Below are 22298 nucleotides of genomic sequence, written 5' to 3'. Positions count from 1 at the left end.
AACAACCAACACTATATAACCCTCATCTCCCTGATAAACAACCAACACTATATAACCCTCTGCTCCCTGATGAACAACCAACACCGCGCTCAGCAATTGAATTCGCTCTATCGCAATCAATCTCTCTCTGCACGTTCCTCTCTCCTAAACGGAACACTGGCACTTATATAGCTTCAGGAGTCTAATTGGATACAGCTGCGTCTTGACGAGGGGGCGGGGTCAGCTCCAATTAGCCATGGAGTCGACCAATCAGCTGCTTGGGGAGAATTCAGGAAGCCATCTCCTGAAACACACACTTAAATACACAAACTACAACACAGAAACTGGGGAACGTAACACGCACATGCTTATTTTTCCACTTTATTACATTAACATGAGAAGTCAACATACAGGCACTTCTGTAGTATATAATGGTACGTAGGAGTGACTTCCCAATGTTCTATACCTGCCTCACAAGCCATCTTGTCAAGACACCGAGTCACAATAGGAACTTAGTCGGAGTTGGAGGAAACCTGTGCTGGAATGCATGTGAGAGGCAAACAGTAAAAAAAAAACCCGGAATGATACTGTAGTCTTTTGTTGCTATGACTACATTATTATTTTGTTGAAACGACCTCTTTAGTTCAATGGAGTTATGTCAGTGACGATGCTTAGTCTGTTATGGCAAAAAAACATGTACAATGTAGTACTATGAATACAGTACTACTCCAAAATTTGGACACACCTACTTATTCTAGTTTTTTTTTTTTTTTTTACTATTTTCTACATTGAAGAATAATAGTGAAGACATCAACACTATGAAATAACACATGGAATCATGTAGTAACCAAAAAAGTCTTAAGATACTTTGAGATTCTTCAAAGTAGCCACCCTTTGCCTTGATGACAGCTTTGCACACTCTTGGCATTTTCTCAACCAGCTTCATGAGGTAGTCACCGGGAATGCCTTTAAATTAACAGGTGTTCCTTGTTAAAAGGATCGGTGTCCCGCTAGCGGGACAACTTCCTGGTGAAACTGGAGGGTGCATAATTCAAATATATTCTAATAGTTATTATGAATTTTAAACATTTAGGTACATATAAGTGTCTTATATCGTCTGAAAGCTTAAATTATTGTTAATCTAACTGCACTGTCCGATTTTCAGTAGCTAGTATAGCGTAAAAATGCCATGCGATTGTTTGAGGACGGCGCCCCACGTCAAAATATTTTTCCACCGGCACAGGTTTCATACATTAACATTTAAAGATTAAATATTCACTTACTTTAAAAAAATATTCCTCTGATTTGTCATCCAAAGGGTCCCAGCTATAACATGTTGTGTCGTTTTGTTGGATAAAATCATTTTTTATATCCAAAAAAGTCAGTTCAGTTGGCGCCATCGATTTGAGTAATCCACTCGTTCAACTTCCAGAGAAAGGAATCCAGAAATCTACCCCTAAACTTTGTTTCAACAAGTCAAAATACATTTCTATTCACTACTCAGACACCCTAAAATGTAATCAAACTATAATATTTATTTCAGAAAGAAGTATGTTCAATAGGAAACCGATTTTAGCAGGTGCACAACTTCATCATGACGCGCAAAGACACGGATTTCCAACACTGTGTCCTCATACAAAAACTGTTATTTCTTATTCGTTTTTGAAGTTACGGCCTGAAACCTTGAACATGACTGCGGACACCCTGTGGAAGCCATAGGAATTGCATCCAGGGAGCTATTTTACAATATGAGCTTTCTGTTTGGTTGGTTTTTCTTTGGATTTTCTCCTACCATATCTATTGTGTTATATTCTCCTACATTATTTTAATTTTCTATAAAGTGTTTTCTTTCAAATGGTACCAATTATATGAATATCCTGGCTTCAGGGACTGAGCTACAGACAGTGTACTTTGGGCATGTCATTCAGGCGGAAATGGAGAAAAAAGGGGCCTAGCCCTAAGTTAAAAGTTAATTTGTGGAATGTCTTTCCTTCTTAATGCGTTTGAGACAATCAGTTGTGTTAAGGTAGGGTGGTATATAGAAGATAGCCCTATTTGGTAAAAGACCAAGTCCATATTATGGCAAGAACAGCTCAAATAAGCAAAGAGAAATGACAGTCCATCATTACTTTAAAACATTTTAAGACATGAAGGTCAGTCAATCCAGAAAATGTCAAAAACGTTGAACGTTTCTTCAAGTGCAGTCGCAACAACCATCAAGCGTTATGATGGAACTGGATCTCATGAGGACCGCCACAGGAAAGAAGAACCAGAGTTCCCTCTGCTGCAGAGGAGAAGTACGTAAGAGTTACCAGCCTCAGAAATTGCATCCCAAATAAATGCTTCACAGAGTTCAAGTAACAGACACATCTCAACATCAACTGTTCAGAGGTGACTGCATGAATCAGGCCTTTGCTGCAAAGAAATCACTAAGAAGATACTTGCTTGGGCCAAATTTGAGATTTTTGGATCCAACCGCTGCATCTTTGTGAGATGCAGAGTAGGTAAATGGATAATCTCTGCATGTGTGGTTCCCACCGTGAAGCATGGAGGAGGAGGTTTGATGGTGTGGGGGTGCTTTGCTGGTGACACTGTGATTTATTTAGAATTCAAGGCACACTTAACCAGCATGGCTACCACAGCATTCTGCAGGGATACGCCATCCCATCTGTTTTGCGCTTAGAACACCCCCAGGCTGTGTAAGGGCTATTTGACCAAGAGGGAGAGTGATGGAGTGCTAAATCAGATGACCTGGCCTCCACAATCACATAACCTCAACCCAATTGCGAGTTCTCTGCATATGTGGGAACTCCTTCAAGACTATTGGAAAAGCATTCCAGGTAAAGCTGGTTGAGAGAATGCCCAGAGCGTGCAACGCTGACCACCCAGGCCCACTCAAGCCTACGCCCCTGATGCAAACAGTGCATCATGACTGAATTGCGCATCATAAATAGCCTACTAAACAAGACTTCGGACCAAACTTTCTCAGCACCTGGTTTGCATTGCTATTGTTGCCTTAGTTAGCATTTACTGGTAGATATCATAAGCTAAAACATATTTTCTACCCTACCAGCTACAGCTGTGAGCTGCTCTGTGCCAAAACCAGCTGAGAGCTGCATGCTCTTGCTGCCTGCAGATGATATTCCTGCTGAAACTAGGCTATGTGTACGGCGCGCATATGAATGTAGTTCAACATGCTTTGCGTGTAGGTTACTTTGTGCATGATTTCACTATTGTACTACATAATTGACAAGTCGTATACTTCCACTCCACTCAACTCCACTACTTTACACTCCACTCCACTACTCTACTCTACACTACACTCTACACTACAATCCCCTACAGTCCTCTACACTACACTCTACTCTACTACTCTACACTACAATCCTCTACACTCCTCTACACTCTACTCCACTCCTCTACACTCCACTATTCTCCACTCCTCTACTCTACACTCCACTCCTCTACACTCCACTCCTCTACACTCCACTCCTCTACACTCCACTCCTCTACACTCCACTCCTCTACACTCCACTCCACTCCTCTACACTCCACTCCTCTACACTCCACTCCACTCCACTATTATCCACTCCTCTACTCTACTCTACACTCTACTCCACTCCTCTACACTCCTCTACACTCTACTCCACTCCTCTACACTCCTCTACACTACTCTACACTCCACTACTCTACACTCCACTACTCTACACTACACTCCACTACACTACTCTACACTCCACTACACTACTCTACACTCCACTACACTACTCTACACTCCACTACACTACTCTACACTCCACTACTCTACACTACACTCCATTACACTACTCTACACTCCACTACACTACTCTACACTCCACTACACTACTCTACACTCCACTACACTACTCTACACTCCACTACACTACACTACACTCCTCTACACCACACTTCTCTACACTACACTGCTCTACACTCCTCTACACCACACTTCTCTACACTACACTGCTCTACACTACTCTACACTACACTCTACTCCACTCCTCTACACTACACTATTCTCCACTCCTCTTCTCTACACTCCACTCCACACTACTCTACACTACACTCCTCTACACATTCTACACTCCACTCCACACTACTCTACACTACACTCCTCTACACATTCTACACTACACTCCACTACACTCCTCTACACTCCTCTACACATTCTACACTACACTCCTCTACACTCCACTACACTGCTCTACACTACTCTACACTCCACTACACTGCTCTACACTCTACTCTACACTCCTCTACTCTACACTACACTATTATCCACTCCTCTACACTACTCTACACTCCACTACACTGCTCTACACTCTACTCCACTACTCTACACTCCTCTACTCTACACTACACTATTATCCACTCCTCTACACTACTCTACACTCCACTCCTCTACACTAATCTCCACTACACTCCACTCCTCTACACTAATCTCCACTACACTCCACTGCTCTACACTACTCTACACTCCACTGCTCTACACTACTCTACACTCCACTCCTCTACACTCTACTCCACTCCTCTACTCTACACTCCACTCCTCTACACTCTACTCCACTCCTCTACTCTACACTCCACTCCTCTACACTCCTCTACACTACACTAATCTACACTACACTCTACACTCCTCTACTCTACACTATTCTACACTACACTCTTCTACACTCCTCTACACTCCTCCACACTACCCTATTCTACACTCCTCTACTCTACACTATTCTACACTACACTCTTCTACACTCCTCTACACTCCTCCACACTACCCTATTCTACACTCCTCTACACTACACTCCTCTACACTCCTCTACTCTACTCTACACTCCACTCCTCTACACTCCTCTACACTACACTATTCTACACTCCACTCCTCTACACTCCTCTACACTACACTAATCTACACTACACTCCACACTACTCTACACTGCTCTACACTACACTATACTCTTCTACACTCCTCTACACTCCTCCACACTACCCTATTCTACACTCCTCTACACTACACTCCTCTACACTACACTCCTCTACACTACACTACACTCCTCTCCACTACACTCCTCTACACTACTCTATTCTACACTCCTCTATTCTACACTCCTCTATTCTACACTCCTCTACACTACACTCCTCTACACTACACTCCTCTACACTCCTCTATTCTACACTCCTCTACACTACACTCCTCTACACTCCACTTCTCTACACTCCTCTACACTCCTCTACACTAATCACCACTACACTCCTCTACACTCCACTTCTCTACACTCCTCTACACTCCTCTCCACTACTCTACACTAATCACCACTACACTCCTCTACACTACACTCCTCTACACTACACTCCACACTACACTACAGTGCTCTACACTACTCTACACTCCTGTACACTACTCTACACTACACTCCTCTACACTACATCCTTCTACACTCCACTACACTCCTCTACACTCCACTCCACTCCTCCACACTACACTCCTCTACTCTACACTACTCTACACTACACTCTTCTACACTCCTGTACACTCCTCTACACTACACTCCTCTACACTACACTCCACACTACACTACAGTGCTCTACACTACTCTACACTACACTCCTCTACACTACATCCTTCTACACTCCACTACACTCCTCTACACTACAGTCCTCTACTCTACACTACACTATTCTACACTGCTCTACACTCTTCTACACTACACTCCTCCACACTACTCTATTCTACACTCTTCTACACTCCTGTACACTACTATATACTACACTCCTCTACACTCCTCTACACTACACTCTTCTACACTCCTCTACACTACACTCCTCTACACTCCACTACTGGTCCTTAGTGTTTTACAGTAAGACAAACATTGGCAGTAGAATGACCTTACTGAAGAGCTTATTGACTTTCAACATGGCACCATCATAGGATGCCCCCTTTCAAACAAGTCAGTTCGTCAAATTTCTGCCCTGCTAGAGCTGCCCCGGTCAACTGTAACTGCTGTTATTGTGAATTGGAAACGTCTAGAAGCAACAGCGGCTCAGCCGCGAAGAGGTAGGCCACATTAGCTCACAGAACGGGACCGGCAAGTGCTGAAGTGCGTAGCGTGTAAAAATCATCTGTCCTCGGTTGCAACACTCACTACCTAGTTCCAAACTGCCTCTGGAAGCAACGTCGGCACAATAACTGTTCGTCGGGAGCTTTATGAAATGTGTTTCCAGGAGAACGCTACCTGCCCGAATGCATAGTGCCAACTGTAAAGTTTGGTGGAGGAGGAATAATGGTCTGGGGCTGTTTTTCATGGTTTGGGCCCCTTAGTTCCAGTGAAGGGAAATCTTAACGCTACAGCATACAATGACATTCTAGACGATTCTGTGCTTCCAACGTTGTGGCAACAGTTTGGGGAAGGCCCTTTCCTGTTTAAGCATGCACAAAGCAAGGTGCATACAGAAATGGTTTGTCAAGATCGGTGTGGAAGAACTTGACTGGCCTGCACAGAGCCATGACCTCAACCCCATCGAACACCTTTGGAATACATTTGAACACCGACTGTTAGCCAGGCCTAATCGCCCAACCTCACTAATACTCTTGTGGCTGAATGGAAGCAAGGCCTGCAGCAATGTTCCAACATCTAGTGGAAAGCCTTCCCAGAAGAGTCAAGGCTGTTATAGCAGTAAACGGGGGACCAACTCCATATTAATGCCCATGATTTTGGAATGAGATGTTTGACGAGCAGGTGTCCACATACTTTTGATCATATAGTGTATTTGGCCTGGCGAAGCGGTTTTATGCGCTGACTGAATGGAAGCTGATAATGAGTTTTTTACTCCGCTGGTATCAGGAAGAAATTAGTCCTCAGTGTCCAAGACCGAGTCAAGACCGAGTACAAATGTATCCAACACAGAGACAAGACCGAAACACTCAAAATGTGGTCTTGAGACCGGTCTCCGGTACTACAACACTGCTAAGGTGTTTCTGAAACAGCAGTGCAGGTGGGACTTAGAGCACCTTCAAGCTTAAACAGTTTGAAACTAAGGAGGGCAGAGGTCTCCTCAGTAGGATAGGCATTGACGCCTCTGGTCCCAAAGCCCTACCTGATCAGGGTGATCTTGACCTTGGACGAGGCGCTCTTGATGATGGCCGATGCGTTCAGGTGGCTGTGGCCATACAGGACCTGGTTGTTGATCTGATGGGGCAGGAGAGAAGGAGAGAGCATTACACTACAATAGAGAGTATTCATTAGGGCACACCGTAGCAAAACAAAAGATTACGGTAAAAAATAACATTTCTTAATGGACAAGTTCATGTAGTCCCTCCCTGCTTCGGTCAGTTTTCTTCCGTTTGATGGTAAATAAACACGATCCATATCATATACTGGAAGAAGAAGGGATGGTTTCATTTCTTTATCTCTCTAACAAAGACACAGCAACATAAACATGAACACAGACATGAACACAGACATGAACACAGGCATGCAAGCACAGGCATGAACACAGACATGAACACAGGCATGCAAACACAGGCATGCAAACACAGGCATGCAAACACAGACATGAACACAGCCATGCAAACACAGACATGAACACAGACATGAACACAGACATGCAAACACAGACATGAACACAGACATGAACACAGCCATGCAAACACAGACATGAACACAGACATGAACACAGACATGCAAACACAGACATGAACACAGACATGAACACAGACATGAACACAGGCATGCAAACACAGGCATGCAAACACAGACATGAACACAGGCATGAACACAGACATGAACACAGGCATGCAAACACAGGCATGCAAACACAGGCATGAACACAGACATGAACACAGACATGCAAACACAGACATGAACACAGGCATGCAAACACAGGCATGCAAACACAGACATGCAAACACAGACATGCAAACACAGACATGAACACAGACATGAACACAGGCATGCAAACACAGGCATGCAAACACAGGCATGCAAACACAAATACACCCTGTAAGCAAGCGTGCACCAAACACACACCACACACAGTCATCCTATTGTTGGCGATGAAAATGACAGGATGATGCCTCTGCTCAAGTTGGACAACAGTGTTAAGCACATGATTACGTGTGCGCACGCACGCACGCACGCACACGCACACACACACACACACAGCAGAGAGATAGGTAACCCATTTTAACTAAATGCTTTTATGATGATACCATTCAACCTTTAGTAAGTCTAAATAAAACCGATTAGCTCCATCGGTTCCTATTGGACAGGATTTACATGGTCATATCAACATAAATAATTGGTACATAAAGCCCAATGATGGCTTAAATGTTTGAGGTGGTGTTTGTGTGTGTGTGCACGTGCGTGCATGTCCCTGTGACTGTGTGCGTGTGTGTGCAAATGTGACTGTGTGTGTGAACGTGTGTCCGCATGCATCAGCCTGTGACTGTGTGTGTATTGCAGTGTGTCGGGTCTGCCCCCCTCCTCTCCCGCTGCTTGTGGCGAGCCACATGCATTTTTCATGGCAGCAGTGACTTTGTTGTAATGAGTAAAGCTGGCATGACAGAGAGGGTGGGAAGAATGGAGAGAATAAACAACAGGGTTGACAGTGGGAGGGAGGAGAAAACGATATGAAGGAATGAATGAATTGGCACGAAAAGGCAGACAACAGACAAAAGGTCAACTGTCAGTTCCAATTCAGGCTCTTCGATGTTACTATCAATGTTGTGGAAGATAATCTACGACGAACACATCAAAACACTACAGCTCTCTGTAGACACATATATAATTCATTGCATTCAGTAGCAGTGCTCAAACCAAGCAACTACTCTAATCAAATCATAATAATCAATCACATCTATATTGCATGGCTACTCGCTACCTAGGCAGTCTTTTCAGGAGCTGAAACTCCCTAAGGAAGACAGAAAAGAGGAGATACAGAAAAGAGAAGTGAACATCAATAGACAGAGAATGGAAAGAGGATAGAGAAAAGTGTTTTAAGTTAGCCCCTGTGGCCTTAGTGACAGCTATTCCCCCTCATTCCTCAGAGGCAGACACACACACTCAGACGCGTGCACACACAAACACGCACAGCTGTTGTGTTGTGATGAATTGTGTGGCCTGAGAGGAGCCCTGGCATCAACAGTGACAGCGTTGTGTTGGGAGTTGGGACTGTCCGACTATATGGGAAAAAGTGAAAATCTGAGGCCGGCACCTGACCTGCAAATATAGAAAATGCAATGAACATTCAAAGATGGCAGGATTTTTTCTGACAGGCCTATGTTTCTGTTTATAATTTCCAACATTTTGGTAGGTTATTTGTTAGTCAACTTGACTCTATTTAGATCTATGCAGCTTCTGTTCTGTCATTGCATGTTGCCCAAGAAGATGAAATAAATCCTAGATCACTAGAATAATGTCTTAAATCGATAGAATGACTGCTTCAACCTAGTTGACATCGGTAAAGTTTTCATAAAGAGTAAAGAGTTCCCATCTCTGCTTCTCTTGGGCAGGGAAGACGCTTAGGGACCGGGGAGAAAATGCAATAACAAAAAAGACAGGAATCATTTTCCATGCTGATGAACTGATGAACTGACCGGTCAAACTGATGAAAATCAGTTTGACCGGTTTTAAGGAAATGAAACATGTTTTTGATAAGATTTCAGTTTGGCTTGTATGCATACTTTATGTGGTTGAAATACTAATCAGCTTTTATGATGCTGATAAAGACAGCAACACCACCTCTACAGACGGTCCCTAACTGCACATTCATCAAATACATTTTTATTGGTCACATACACATATTTTGCAGATGTTATTGTGGGTGTAGCGAAATGCTTGTGTTCCTAGCTCCAACAGCGCAGTAGTATCTAACAATTCACAACAATACACACATATCTAAAAGTAAAATAATGGAATTAAGAAATATATAAATATTAGGACGAGCAATTTCGGAGTGGCATTGACTAAATTACAGTAGAATATAATACAGTATTTATATATATGAAATGAGTAAAGCAGTATGTAAACATTATTAAAGTGACCAGTGATTCCATGTCTATGTATATAGGGCAGCAGCCTCTAACGTGCAGGGTTGAGTAAACAGGTGGTAGCCAGCTAGTGATGGCTATTTCACAGTCTGATGGCCTTGAGATAGAAGCTGTTTTACAGGCTCTCGGTCCCAGCCACTCTGCCACCCAATCCATTGCACAGCGATTCCCCCATCCAACTCACATCGTTTATCCATCACCCAATCGTCCAATCAGCAGAGGTACTGTATATACAGGTCTTTAATTGGCTCAGACCACCCCTTCCTCTCTTTCTCCTCCCGGCGTGTATTTGTCAGTTGGTGTGTATTTGTCAGTTGGTGTGTATTTGTCAGTTGGTGTGTATTTGTCAGCTGGCGTGTATTTGTCAGCTGGCGCGTATTTGTCAGCTGGCGCGTATTTGTCAGCTGGCGCGTATTTGTCAGCTGGCGTGTATTTGTCAGTTGGCGTGTATTTGTCAGCTGGCGTGTATTTGTCAGTTGGTGTGTATTTGTCAGTTGGTGTGTATTTGTCAGTTGGTGTGTATTTGTCAGCTGGCGTGTATTAGTCAGCCGGTGTGTATTTGTCAGTAGGTGTGTATTTGTCAGTAGGTGTGTATTTGTCATGCTACAGTTAGGCCCTAAGCTGAGGCTACACAGTAACGCCAGATACAAAGAACAAAATATAAACCTCAGTGTATCCTGTAGATATCAACTGCACAGTAATTACACATTCATGGATTTTTAATACATTGTTTTCTCTTTACTCCACCCACCCTTCATCCACATAATGTTTCATGACCCAAAAGCTGCCTGTGGGTTATGAGTCAACCCGCACATCACTAGTGTGTGTGTTTAGGTGTGGCCCCCCCTCACCTCCAGCAGCTCGTCCCCTACGCGGATGCGTCCGTCCTTGGCGGCGGGGCCCCCGGGGCTGATGCCTACCACGAAGATGCTGAGGCAGGAGCGGTCCTTGTTCCCCGCCAGGCTCAGACCCAGGCCCTGACGCTCCCTGTCCAGCTCCACACACAGCAGCTCCCCGCACAGCTCCCCGTAGCGCAACCTGATCCGCTCTGGAGGGACAGGAGCAAAAGAGAGATGTTAGTTTTAATGCTCTATGTTTCAGTGTTGAAGAGAGTTACATGTGAAAGAGAACAGTGCCAAACCATACATCTAGTTTTACACACGCACTAGAAAAGTTCTTAAAGGCAATCACCCGGAATGAATACTGGACATAGACACATGTAGGCGGCACACACACAAGTTTCTTATTTTTCTTTCCTGTGATGAATCTATTTGACATGTCCAGTCGGTGGAATACCCTGGTCTGTTCCATTAAACACGAGGGACATTATTACAATATCTCCCTGACTGAGGAGGCCCTGGGCTGCCTCCAATACACAGAACAGGTTCATCTCTGCTCTCTAGCTAAAGTCTAAGCTCTGCTTTCTAGTTTTATAATGCTAGCTAGTTCTGCTATGCAATAATCCCTATAATTGCAGTATTCAAGTCACATTGGATGTACCATGCCATCTATTTAACACAATGTCATCTTCAATCCATTCTGGGGTACCCCAGGGCTGTGGGAGTCCTGCTGTGATACTGATAGAGCTACACAGGTGTCAGGTTACTGTAGGGCTGGTCTGTATACCGTATTTTACTATATACAGGTATTGATGCATGGACCGCTTTGGGTTTTTACTTTACCTTCGATAATGGTATTTGAATGTTTGGTTTATTAAATGTGGTAAGCCCTGTGTAACGTCCATTTTTATAATTTGCTCCGCTACTTGAGTCATCTCTCTCCGCTCTCTCTCTACCTATCCATGCCGCTTTCCACACAGACCTAGCATTGCCCCTTTCACACAAGGAGCGCATTTGTTGTTGCTTGACCAGGAGACACTTGCGTTGATGACAACGATGCCGTTTCCACTTCGCATCTTAATATAAATCCACAAGCGTTCTATAATAACACTATTAGTTGGTGTTTCTTACGTCTGCAAACAGATAGTTAGTCTTTTCTTAGCAAATTGTGGCTAAAACCTGTTAGCCACTAATGCTAACAACAAGTTAGCTGGCTAGCTAATAAATGTACTGAGTCAGAGCAAATGTAGCTGGCTATGCAGCCTGATTATACCAGTGATGGTGAGGACTAAATCAGCTAGTTGTTTGTGCAACAGTATTTTCTAAACCAAAGAGGATTAGGCAAAGCATGAATATGTTAGCTACATGAAGTAGCTATGAGAAAACATTTAATGTAGCCAAAGAGTATGGGGTCCCTAGGAAACACTGACCAACACTTTGGTTCCTACACTGTCACAATAACTCCTCTCTGGCATTTTCATTCGTTGTCATGTCAAACAACACTGTATTCAAAGTGCCCACTAATACACTGCTCAAACAAATAAAGGGAACACTTAAACAACACAATGTAACTCCAAGTCAATCACACTTCTGTGAAATCAAACTGTCCACTTAGGAAGCAACACTGATTGACAATAAATTTCACATGCTGTTGTGCAAATGGAATAGACAAAAGGTGGAAATTATAGGCAATTAGAAAGACACCCCCAAAAAAGGAATGGTTCTGCAGGTGGTGACCACGGACCACTTCTCAGTTCCTATGCTTCCTGGCTGATGTTTTGGTCACTTTTGAATGCTGGCTGTGCATTCACTCTAGTGGTAGCATGAGACGGAGTCTACAACCCACACAAGTGGCTCAGGTAGTGCAGCTCATCCAGGATGGCACATCAATGCGAGCTGTGGCAAAAAGGTTTGCTGTGTCTGTCAGCGTAGTGTCCAGAGCATGGAGGCGCTACCAGGAGACAGGCCAGTACATCAGGAGACGTGGAGGAGGCCGTAGGAGGGCAACAACCCAGCAGCAGGACTGCTACCTCCGCCTTTGTGCAAGGAGGTGCACTGCCAGAGCCCTGCAAAATGACCTCCAGCAGGCCACAAATGTGCATGAATTTATGATTGCAGGAAATTATGATTTTTTTTTTGTTGTTGAAGTTTAATTGAACAGTATAAAACAAATCAGAATGGAGAAAGACCCATTGAAGTCACTTAGAATTTGGAACTGGAACACGCTGTCGTACACATCAATCCAGAGCATCCCAAACATGCTTTATGGGTGACATGTCTGGTGAGAACGCAGACTAGGGTCACACACTACTCATAAAGAAAATTTACAAAATACAGTGATATGATATTTTGGCCATATCGCCCAGCCCAAGGTTACTGTAGAAAGGCTCCTACACTAGCTGTTATTTTCTGTAATCCTCTGGTTTAGGGAGGGATGGCTTAGCTGACCACATGCCTCTCTTATCTGTCCTCCCCCTCTTCTCCTATTTTATCTGTCCTCCCCCTCTTCTCCTATCTCATCTGTCCTCACTTTTTCTCCTATCGTATTTGCTCTTCCTCTCTTATCTGTCCTCCCTCTCTTATTTGTCCTCCCTCTCTACCTTTGCTCTTCCCCTCTCTGTCCACAGCTAAAGGTCTGGGTAGAGCGGAGGTCCTGACTTAAACTCCTCTGTGTGTGTCCCCCATTTAAGATCTGCCCATCTTTCATGAAAGGATTATATTAGATGACCCTCAAAGGCAGCTGTCAATCAAAAGAATGAGATTCAAATCTTCTGATCAAACAACCCCTGTGCATGTACGCTGTGTGTGTGTGTGTGTATGTGTGTGTTTGGGGAAGGTGCTGCAACACCTTGTAAAAAGCCACTCTTCCACCCAATCCATTGCACATTGATTCCCCCATCCAACTCACATCATTTATCCATCACCCAATCGTCCAATCAGCAGAGGTACTGTATATACAGGTCTTTATTTGGCTCAGATCAGCCCTTCCTCTCTTTCTCCTCCCCCTCTCTCTTTCTTTGTATTTCTGCCCAGCATAGAGTTCCAACTCCTGTTTTGATTCAAAACCTGCAGCTGTCACACAGTGAACATGAAAGGGCAAGAGAGCGAGAGCTACAGTGCCTTCAGAAAGTATTCATACTCCTTGCCTTATTCCAACATTTGTTGTGTTACAGCCTGAATTTAAAATTGAATAAATCATTTTTTCCCTCACCCATCTATACCCCATAATAACAAAATGAAAACATCTTTTTCGAAATTTGGGTAAATGTATTGAAAATGAAACACAGAAATATCTAATTTACATAAGTATTCACTCCCGAGTCAATACTTTGTAGAAGCAACTTTGGTAGCAATTACAGCTGTGAGTCTTTCTGGGTAAACATCTAAGAGCTTTCCACACCTGGATTGTGGCTCCCGAGTGGCGCAGCGTTCTAAGGCACTGCATCTCAGTGCAAGAGGCGTCAATACAGACCCTGGTTTGAATCCAGGCTGTATCACATCCGGTCGTGATTGGGAGTCCCATAGGGCGGCGAACAATTGGCCCAGTGTCGTCCGGGTTTGGCCAGGGTAGGCCGTCATTGTAAATCAGAATTTGTTCTTAACTGACTTGCCTAATTAAATAAAGGTTAAAGAAAAAATTTAATTGTGCAACATTTGCCCATTATTCTTGACAAAATTCTTAAACTTCTGTCAAATTGGTTGTTGATCATTGCTAGACAACCATTTTCCTGTCTTGCCGTAGATTTTCAATTAGATTTACACTGAACACAACATATCAACACAACATGCAACAATTTCGAAGATTTTATTGAGTTAGTTCATTATAAGAAAATCAGTCAATTGAAATAACTACATTAGGCCCTGATCTACGAATTTCACATGACTGGGAATACAGATATGCATCAGTGTCACGTTCTGACCTTTAGTTTCCTTTGTTTTGTCTTTAGTTAGTATGGTCAGGGCGTGAGTTGGGGTGGGCAGTCTATGTTGTCTGTTGTCTTTAGTTAGTATGGTCAGGGCGTGAGTTGGGGTGGGCAGTCTATGTTGTCTGTTGTCTTTAGTTAGTATGGTCAGGGCGTGAGTTGGGGTGGGCAGTCTATGTTGTCTGTTGTCTTTAGTTAGTATGGTCAGGGCGTGAGTTGGGGTGGGCACTTCTATGTTGTCTGTTGTCTTTAGTTAGTATGGTCAGGGCGTGAGTTGGGGTGGGCAGTTCTATGTTGTCTGTTGTCTTTAGTTAGTATGGTCAGGGCGTGAGTTGGGGTGGGCAGTCTATGTTGTCTGTTGTCTTTAGTTAGTATGGTCAGGGCGTGAGTTGGGGTGGGCAGTCTATGTTGTCTGTTGTCTTTAGTTAGTATGGTCAGGGCGTGAGTTGGGGTGGGCACTTCTATGTTGTCTGTTGTCTTTAGTTAGTATGGTCAGGGCGTGAGTTGGGGTGGGCAGTTCTATGTTGTCTGTTGTCTTTAGTTAGTATGGTCAGGGCGTGAGTTGGGGTGGGCAGTTCTATGTTGTCTGTTGTCTTTAGTTAGTATGGTCAGGGCGTGAGTTGGGGTGGGCAGTCTATGTTGTCTGTTGTCTTTAGTTAGTATGGTCAGGGCGTGAGTTGGGGTGGGCAGTTCTATGTTGTCTATTTCATTGTGGGGGTTTCTAGTTTGGCCTGACATGGTTCTCAATCAGAGGCAGGTCTTTTGTGTTGTCTCTGATTGGGAACCATATTTAGGTGGTCTGTTTTGTATTGTGGGTTATTGTCTATGTCATTACGGTATTTCTGTGCATTCAAATTGCTATCAATAAAATGCAATTGTGTTAGTTATCCGTAGCTTATGCCTGCCCATACCATAACCCTAATGCCACCATGGTGCACTCTGTTCACAATATTGACAACAGCAAACCGCTCGCCCACACGACACCATACATGTGATACAGTTGAAACCGTGATTCATCCGTGAGGAGCACACTTCTCCAGCGTGCCAGCGGCCTTCGAAGGTGAGCATTTGTCCACTGAAGTCGGTAACGACGCCGAACTGCAGTAAGGTCAAAACGCTGGTGAGGAGGACGAGTACGTACAGTGCATTCGGAAAGTATTCAGACCCCTTCCCTTTTTCCACATTTTGTTTTGTTACAGCAATATTCTAAAATGGATTTAATAAAAAAAATCTATCTACACACAATAAACCATAATGACAAAGCGAAAACAAGTTTTTAGATTTTAATTTTTTGTTTTAATTAAAAATAAAAACAGAGATATCTTACTTACATAAGTATTCAGACAGACCCTTTGCTATGAGACTCGAAATTGAGCTCAGGTGCATCCTGTTTACATTGGTCATCATTGAGATGTTTCTACAACTTGATTGGAGTCTACCTGTGGTACATTCAATTGATTGGACATGATTTGGAAAGGCACACACCTGTCTATATAAGGTCCCACAGTTGAAAGTGCATGTCAGAGCAAAAACCAAGCCATGAGGTCGAAGGAATTGTCGGTAAAGCTCCGAGACAGGATTGTGTCGAGCACAGACCTGGGGAAGGGTACCAAAAAATGTCTGCAGCATTAAAGGTCCCCAAGAACACAGTGGCCTCCATCATTCTTAAATTAAAGAAGTTTGGAACCACCAAGACTCTTCCTAGAGCTGGCCACCAGGCCAAACTGAGCAATCTGGGGAGAAGGGCCTTGGTCAGGCAGGTGACCAAGAACCCGATGGTCACTGTGACAAAGCTCCAGAGTTCCTCTGTGGAGAGGGAGAACAACCATCTCTGCAGCACTCCACCAATCAGGCCTTTATGGTAGAGTGGCCAGACGGAACCCACTCCTCAGTAAAAGGCACACGACAGCTAAAAGGCACCTAAAGGACTCTTCAAACCATGATAAACAAGATTCTCTGGTCTGATGAAACCAAGATTCTACACTTTGGCTTGAATGCCAAGCGTCACTTCTGGAGAAAACCTGGCACCATCCCTACGGTGAAGCATGGTGACGGCAGCATCATGCTGTGGGAATGTTTGTCAGCGGCAGGGACTGGGAGAATAGTCAGGATCGAGGAAAAGATAAACAGAGCAAAGTACAGAGAGATCCTTGATGAAAACCTGCTCAAGAGTGCTCAGGACTTCAGACTGGGGGCAAATGTTCACCTTCAAATAGGATAACGTCCCTAAGCACACAGCCAAGACAATGCAGGAGTGGCTTCGGGACAAGTCTCTGAATGCCATTGAGTGGCCCAGCCAGAGCCCGGACTTCAACTCGATCGAACATCTCTGGAGACCTGAAAATAGCTATGCAGCGAAGCTCCCCATCCAACCTGGCAGAGCTTGAGAAGATCTGCAGAGAAGAATGGGAGCTTGTAGCATCATACCCAAGAAGACTCAAGACTGTAATCACTGCCAAAGTTGCTTCAACAAAGTAAAGGATCTGAATTCTTATGTAAATGTGATAATTATATTTTTGTTTTTGTATACATTAACAAACATTTCTAAAAACCTGTTTTTGCTTTGTCATAATGGGGTCTTGTGTGTAGATTGATGAGGGAAAACAATTAGGAATTAGGAGAAAGTCAAGGGGTCAGAATACTTTCCGAATGCACTGTAGATAAGCTTCCCTGAGACGGTTACTGACCGTTTGTGCAGAAATTCTTTGGTTGTTCAATCCCACATTTTCATTAGCTGTCCGGATGGCTGGTCTCAGATAATCCCCCAAGTGAAGAAGCCTGATGTGGAGATCCTGACTGGCGTGGTTACACGTGGTCTGCGGTTGTGAGGCCGGTTGGACGTACTGCCAAATTCTCTAAAACGACGTGTGAGGCGCCTTATGGTAGAGAAATGAACGTTAAATTCTCTGGCAAAAGCTCTGGTGGACATTCCGGCAGTCAGCATGACAATTGCACGCTCCCTCAAAACTTGAGACATCTGTGGCATTGTGTTGTGTGACAAAACTGCACATTTTAGAGTGTCCTTTTATTGTCCCCAGCAAAAGGTGTGCCTGTGTAATGATCATGCTGTTTAATCTGCTTCTTGATATGCCACACCTGTCAGGTGGATGGATTATCTTGGCAAAGGAGAAATGCCCATTAAACTTCTTATGGCTGAGATCCCATTAACAGGATCGACTTGACAACAGCCAGTGAAAGTGCAGGGCGCCAAATTCAAACAGAAATCTCATAATTAAAATTCCTCAAACATACAAGTATTTCACACCATTTTAAAGATAAACTTGTTATTAATTCCACCACAGTGTCCGATTTCAAAAAGGCTTTATGACGAAAGCACACCAAACGCTTATGTTAGGTCAGTACCTAGTCACAGAAAAACACAGCCATTTTTCCAGCCTAAGAGAGGAGTCACGAAAGCAGAAAGAGATAAAATTAATCACTAACCTTTGATGATCTTCATCAGATGACACTCATAGGACTTCATGTTACACAATACATGTTTTGTTCGATAAAGTTCATATTTATATCCCAAAATCTTAGTTTACATTGGCGCGTTATGTTCAGTAATGTTTTGCCTCCAAAACATCCGGTGATTTTGTAGAGAGCCACATCAATTTACAGAAATACTGATAATAAACATTGATAAAAGATACAAGTGTTATGCATGGAATTTTTGATGCCCTTCTCCTTAATGCAACCGCTGTGTCAGATTTTTTTTTTAAATTACGGAAAAAGCACACCATGCAATAATCTGAGTACAGCGCTCAGACACAAAATCAAGCCATACAGATATCCGCCATGTTGTGGAGTCAACAGAAGTCAGAAATAGTATTATAAATATTCACTTACCTTTGATGATCTTCATCAGAATGCACTCCCAGGAATCACTGTTCCACAATAAATGTTTGTTTTGTTCGATAACGTCCATAATTTATGTCCAAATACCTCCTTTTTGTTCGCGCATTTAGTTCCAAAATCCAAATTGATGACGCGCAGATCAGACGAAAAGTCAAACAGTTCCGTTACAGTTCGTAAAACATGTCAAACTATGTATAGAATCAATCTTTAGGATGTTTTTAACATAAATCTTCAATAATGTTTCAACCGGAGAATTCCTTTGTCTGTAGAAATGCGATGGAACGCAGCTAACTCTCACGGGGGCGCGCCTGAGTGAGCCCGTGGCACTCTGCCAGACCCATGACTCAATCAGCTCTCATTCCCTCATCCTTCACAGTAGAAGCATCAAACAAGGTTCTAAAGACTGTTGACATCTAGTGGAAGCCTTAGGAAGTGCAATATGACCCCATAGACACTGTATATTGGATAGGCAAACCTACAAACCTCAGATTTCCCACTTCCTGGTTGGATTTTTTCTCAGGTTTTTGCCTGCCATATGAGTTCTATTATACTCACAAACATCATTCAAACAGTTCTCGAAACTTCAGAGTGTTTTCTATCCAAATCTACTAATAATATGCATAGCTTAGCTTCTGGGACTGAGTAGCAGGCAGTTTACTCTGGGCACCTTATTCATCCAAGCTACTCAATACTGCCCCCAGCCATAAGAAGTAAACATGTAAACAATGATGTAAACAAATGATGTAAACAAATTTGTGCACAAAGTTTTAGAGAAATAAGCTTTTTGTGCATATGTTACATTTCTGGGATCTTTTATTTCAGCTCATGAAACAAGGGGACCAACACTTTAAATGTTGCGTTTATATTCGTAATCATTATAAGTCAAAACTGTAACTCGGCCACTCAGGAACATGCACTGCCTTCAGGGTCAGCAACTCCAGTGTATATCTGGCCTTGTGTTTTAGGTTATTATCCTGCTGAAAGATTAATCTCCCAGTGTCCTGGTGGAAAGCAGACTGAACAAGGTTTTCCTCTGGGATTTTGCCTGTGTTTAACTACATTCCGTTTATTTTATGTTTTTATGTGTTAGATTTGCCCCAAACATAACACTTTGTATTGAGGACAAAACGTTAATTGCTTTGCCACATTATTTGCAGTATTACTTTAGTGCCTTGTTGCAAACAGGATGCATGTTTTGGAATATTTTTATTCTGTACAGGCTTCCTTTTCACTCTGTCAATTAGGTTAGTATTGTGGAGTAACTGCAATGTTGTTGATCCATCCTCAGTTTTTTCCTATCACAGCCATTAAATTCTCTAACTGTTTTAAAGTCACCATTGGCCTCAAGGTGAAATCCTTGAATGGTTTCCTTCCTCTCCGGCAACTTAGTTAGGAAGTACGCCTTGATTTTTCTACTGACTGGCTGTATTAAAACACCATCCAAAGTACAATTAATAACTTCACAATGCTCAAAGCGATACTCAATGTCTTCTTTTTTTTATACCAATCTACCAATAGGTGCCCTTCTTTGCAAGGCATTGAAAAACCTCTTTGGTCTTTGTGATTGAATCTGTGGTTGCAATTCACTACTCGGCTGAGGGACCTTACAGATAATTGTACAGAGATTGGGGTACAGAGATTAAAAAATCATGTTAAACACTATTATTGTGTACACAGAGTGAGTCCATGCAACTTATTATGTGACTACTTTTTAAGCATATTTTTTACTCCTAACCCATTTAGGCTTGCCATAACAATGGGGTTGAACACTTATTGACTGAAGACATTTCAGCTTTTCGTTTGTAATTAATTAGTAAACATTTCAAAATACATATATTAGCAGTCAAAGGTTTGGACACACCTACGCATTCAAGGGTTTTTCTTTATTTTTACTATTTTCTACATTGTATAATAATAGTGAAGATATCAAAACTATGAAATAACACGTATGTAATCATGTAGTAACCAAAAAAGTGATAAACAAATCAAAAGATATTTTATATTTCAGATTCTTCAGTGTAGCCACCCTTTGTCTTGACAGCTTTGCACACTCTTGGCATTCTCTCAACCAGCTTCCAACAGTCTTGAAGGAGTTCCAACATATGCTGAGCACGTGTTGGCTGCTTTTCCTTCACTCTGCGGTCCAACTCATCCCAAACCATCTCAATTGGGTTGAGGACAATTTAATCCATTTTAAATTCAGGCTGTAAGAACAAGGGGTGTGGATACTTTCTTTAGGCACTTAGAGAAGGAGGGGGAGAGAGAGAGGAAGGCGAGAAAACAGAGATTGAAAATAAAAACATTGAGGGCTATTTCTTTTTTACAGTAGTGAGAAAGGGGAAACGAGAGAACGAGAGGGAGTGAAAGACAGAGACAAAGAGAAAGAAAAACGGGAGGGAGAGAGAAACACAGAGAGAGAGAGAGAGAAGGCTTTCATTCCTGTCACGCTATGAGAAGAGTAATTAAAAGTCCCAAGAGGTTCATCAATTCCAACCGATAAAAAGGAGGGCGAGAGAAACACTCCATGAGCGTAAAGGAGGTCAGAAACAGAGGGAACGAGGGAAAAGAGGAAGAGAGAGAGCGACTTTAGAGGCAGTACGTGTGGATGGGTTGAGAAAACAAAAAAAGTAGGATGCGAGAACAGGAGAAAAGAGGCAGGGAAGGAGGGAAAAGAGGGAGACAGACCTTTGTGATAGTAAATGTGGAGAAAAGTAAGAAGAGGGGAAAAGAGATTGAGGGTGGTGAGTTGAGAGGGAGAAAGACAGAGAAACTAAAGGGACAGAAAGAGGGAGAGGCAGAAGAAACTGGATGAGTTGAGAAAGGGGAGACCGGAAAGAAGGCAGGCAGAGAAATGTTGCAAGATAGAGGGATGAAGAGATAGGGGGATAGTGAGAAAGGGAAGATTGTGAAAATAGAGGTGTAAAGTGCAGGGAACTGGTCCGAACCGATAACCAGCATAGCCCATTAACAACAACCGCAGAAACATTGCCAGAACGTTTTATTAGGAGCGTTTAAAACATTCAGTGGTATTAATAACACGTCCATAACTCCATCCAATATCTTTAACGACCAAATTATCAATTATGTTGAGATAGACATTATTATTTAATATTTACTATTAAAAACTGGTATGTGGTGAGTTTAGGAGTCAGGGGAGTTGGCTAAAACACATACCGATTTGGGCCCATATTCATAAAGCATCTCAGTGCTGATCTAGGACCTGTCTTTCTTTTTAGATCATAATGAATATGACCACATGGACATGGGGGCAGATGATCCTAGATCAGCACTCCTCCATCTGGACTAGGCTACTAAAGTGTGTGGCCTCAACGTGAGGACCACACACAACGGATAGAGGGAGGGTCGTGTCTCTCTTGTCGTGATGTGTGTTTTGTCCTATATTTTTATTTAATTTTTAAACCCAGCCCCCTTCTCCGCAGGAGGCCTTTTGCCTTCTGGTAGGCCGTCATTGTAAATAAGATTTTGTTCTTAACTGACTTGACTAGTTAAATAAAGGTTATAGCCCTGATCTTGCTATGCCATATGGCTGTGGGCGACACTATTTCATTTAGCAGACAAGATTTGCTTAGAATTCCGTGGCATTATTATATAGTATGAAGAATACAATTGAACAAA

At 42.9% G+C, this 22298-nt stretch overlaps 1 protein-coding gene across 1 annotated transcript in view; it reads right to left on the bottom strand.

The window, feature by feature from the left end:
* Positions 1 to 1022: 1022 nt before the first annotated feature.
* LOC129867588 (inaD-like protein) overlaps positions 1023 to 22298 on the bottom strand; it is a 203173-nt gene continuing 181897 nt past the window's right edge. The window contains exons 25-26 of the mRNA XM_055941092.1: positions 10894 to 11090; positions 1023 to 7181 (exon numbers count right to left, since the gene is read on the bottom strand). Coding sequence (XP_055797067.1) covers positions 7086 to 7181; positions 10894 to 11090 — 293 coding nt within the window. The 3' untranslated portion in view covers positions 1023 to 7085. The remainder of the gene's footprint in view (positions 7182 to 10893; positions 11091 to 22298) is intronic.

The sequence above is a fragment of the Salvelinus fontinalis genome, chromosome 12 (genome assembly GCF_029448725.1).
Source record: "Salvelinus fontinalis isolate EN_2023a chromosome 12, ASM2944872v1, whole genome shotgun sequence".
NCBI classification, from domain to species: Eukaryota; Metazoa; Chordata; class Actinopteri; order Salmoniformes; family Salmonidae; genus Salvelinus; species Salvelinus fontinalis.
Note: the sequence above shows the minus strand (reverse complement) of the source record. Positions and strands in the feature narration are given on the sequence as shown.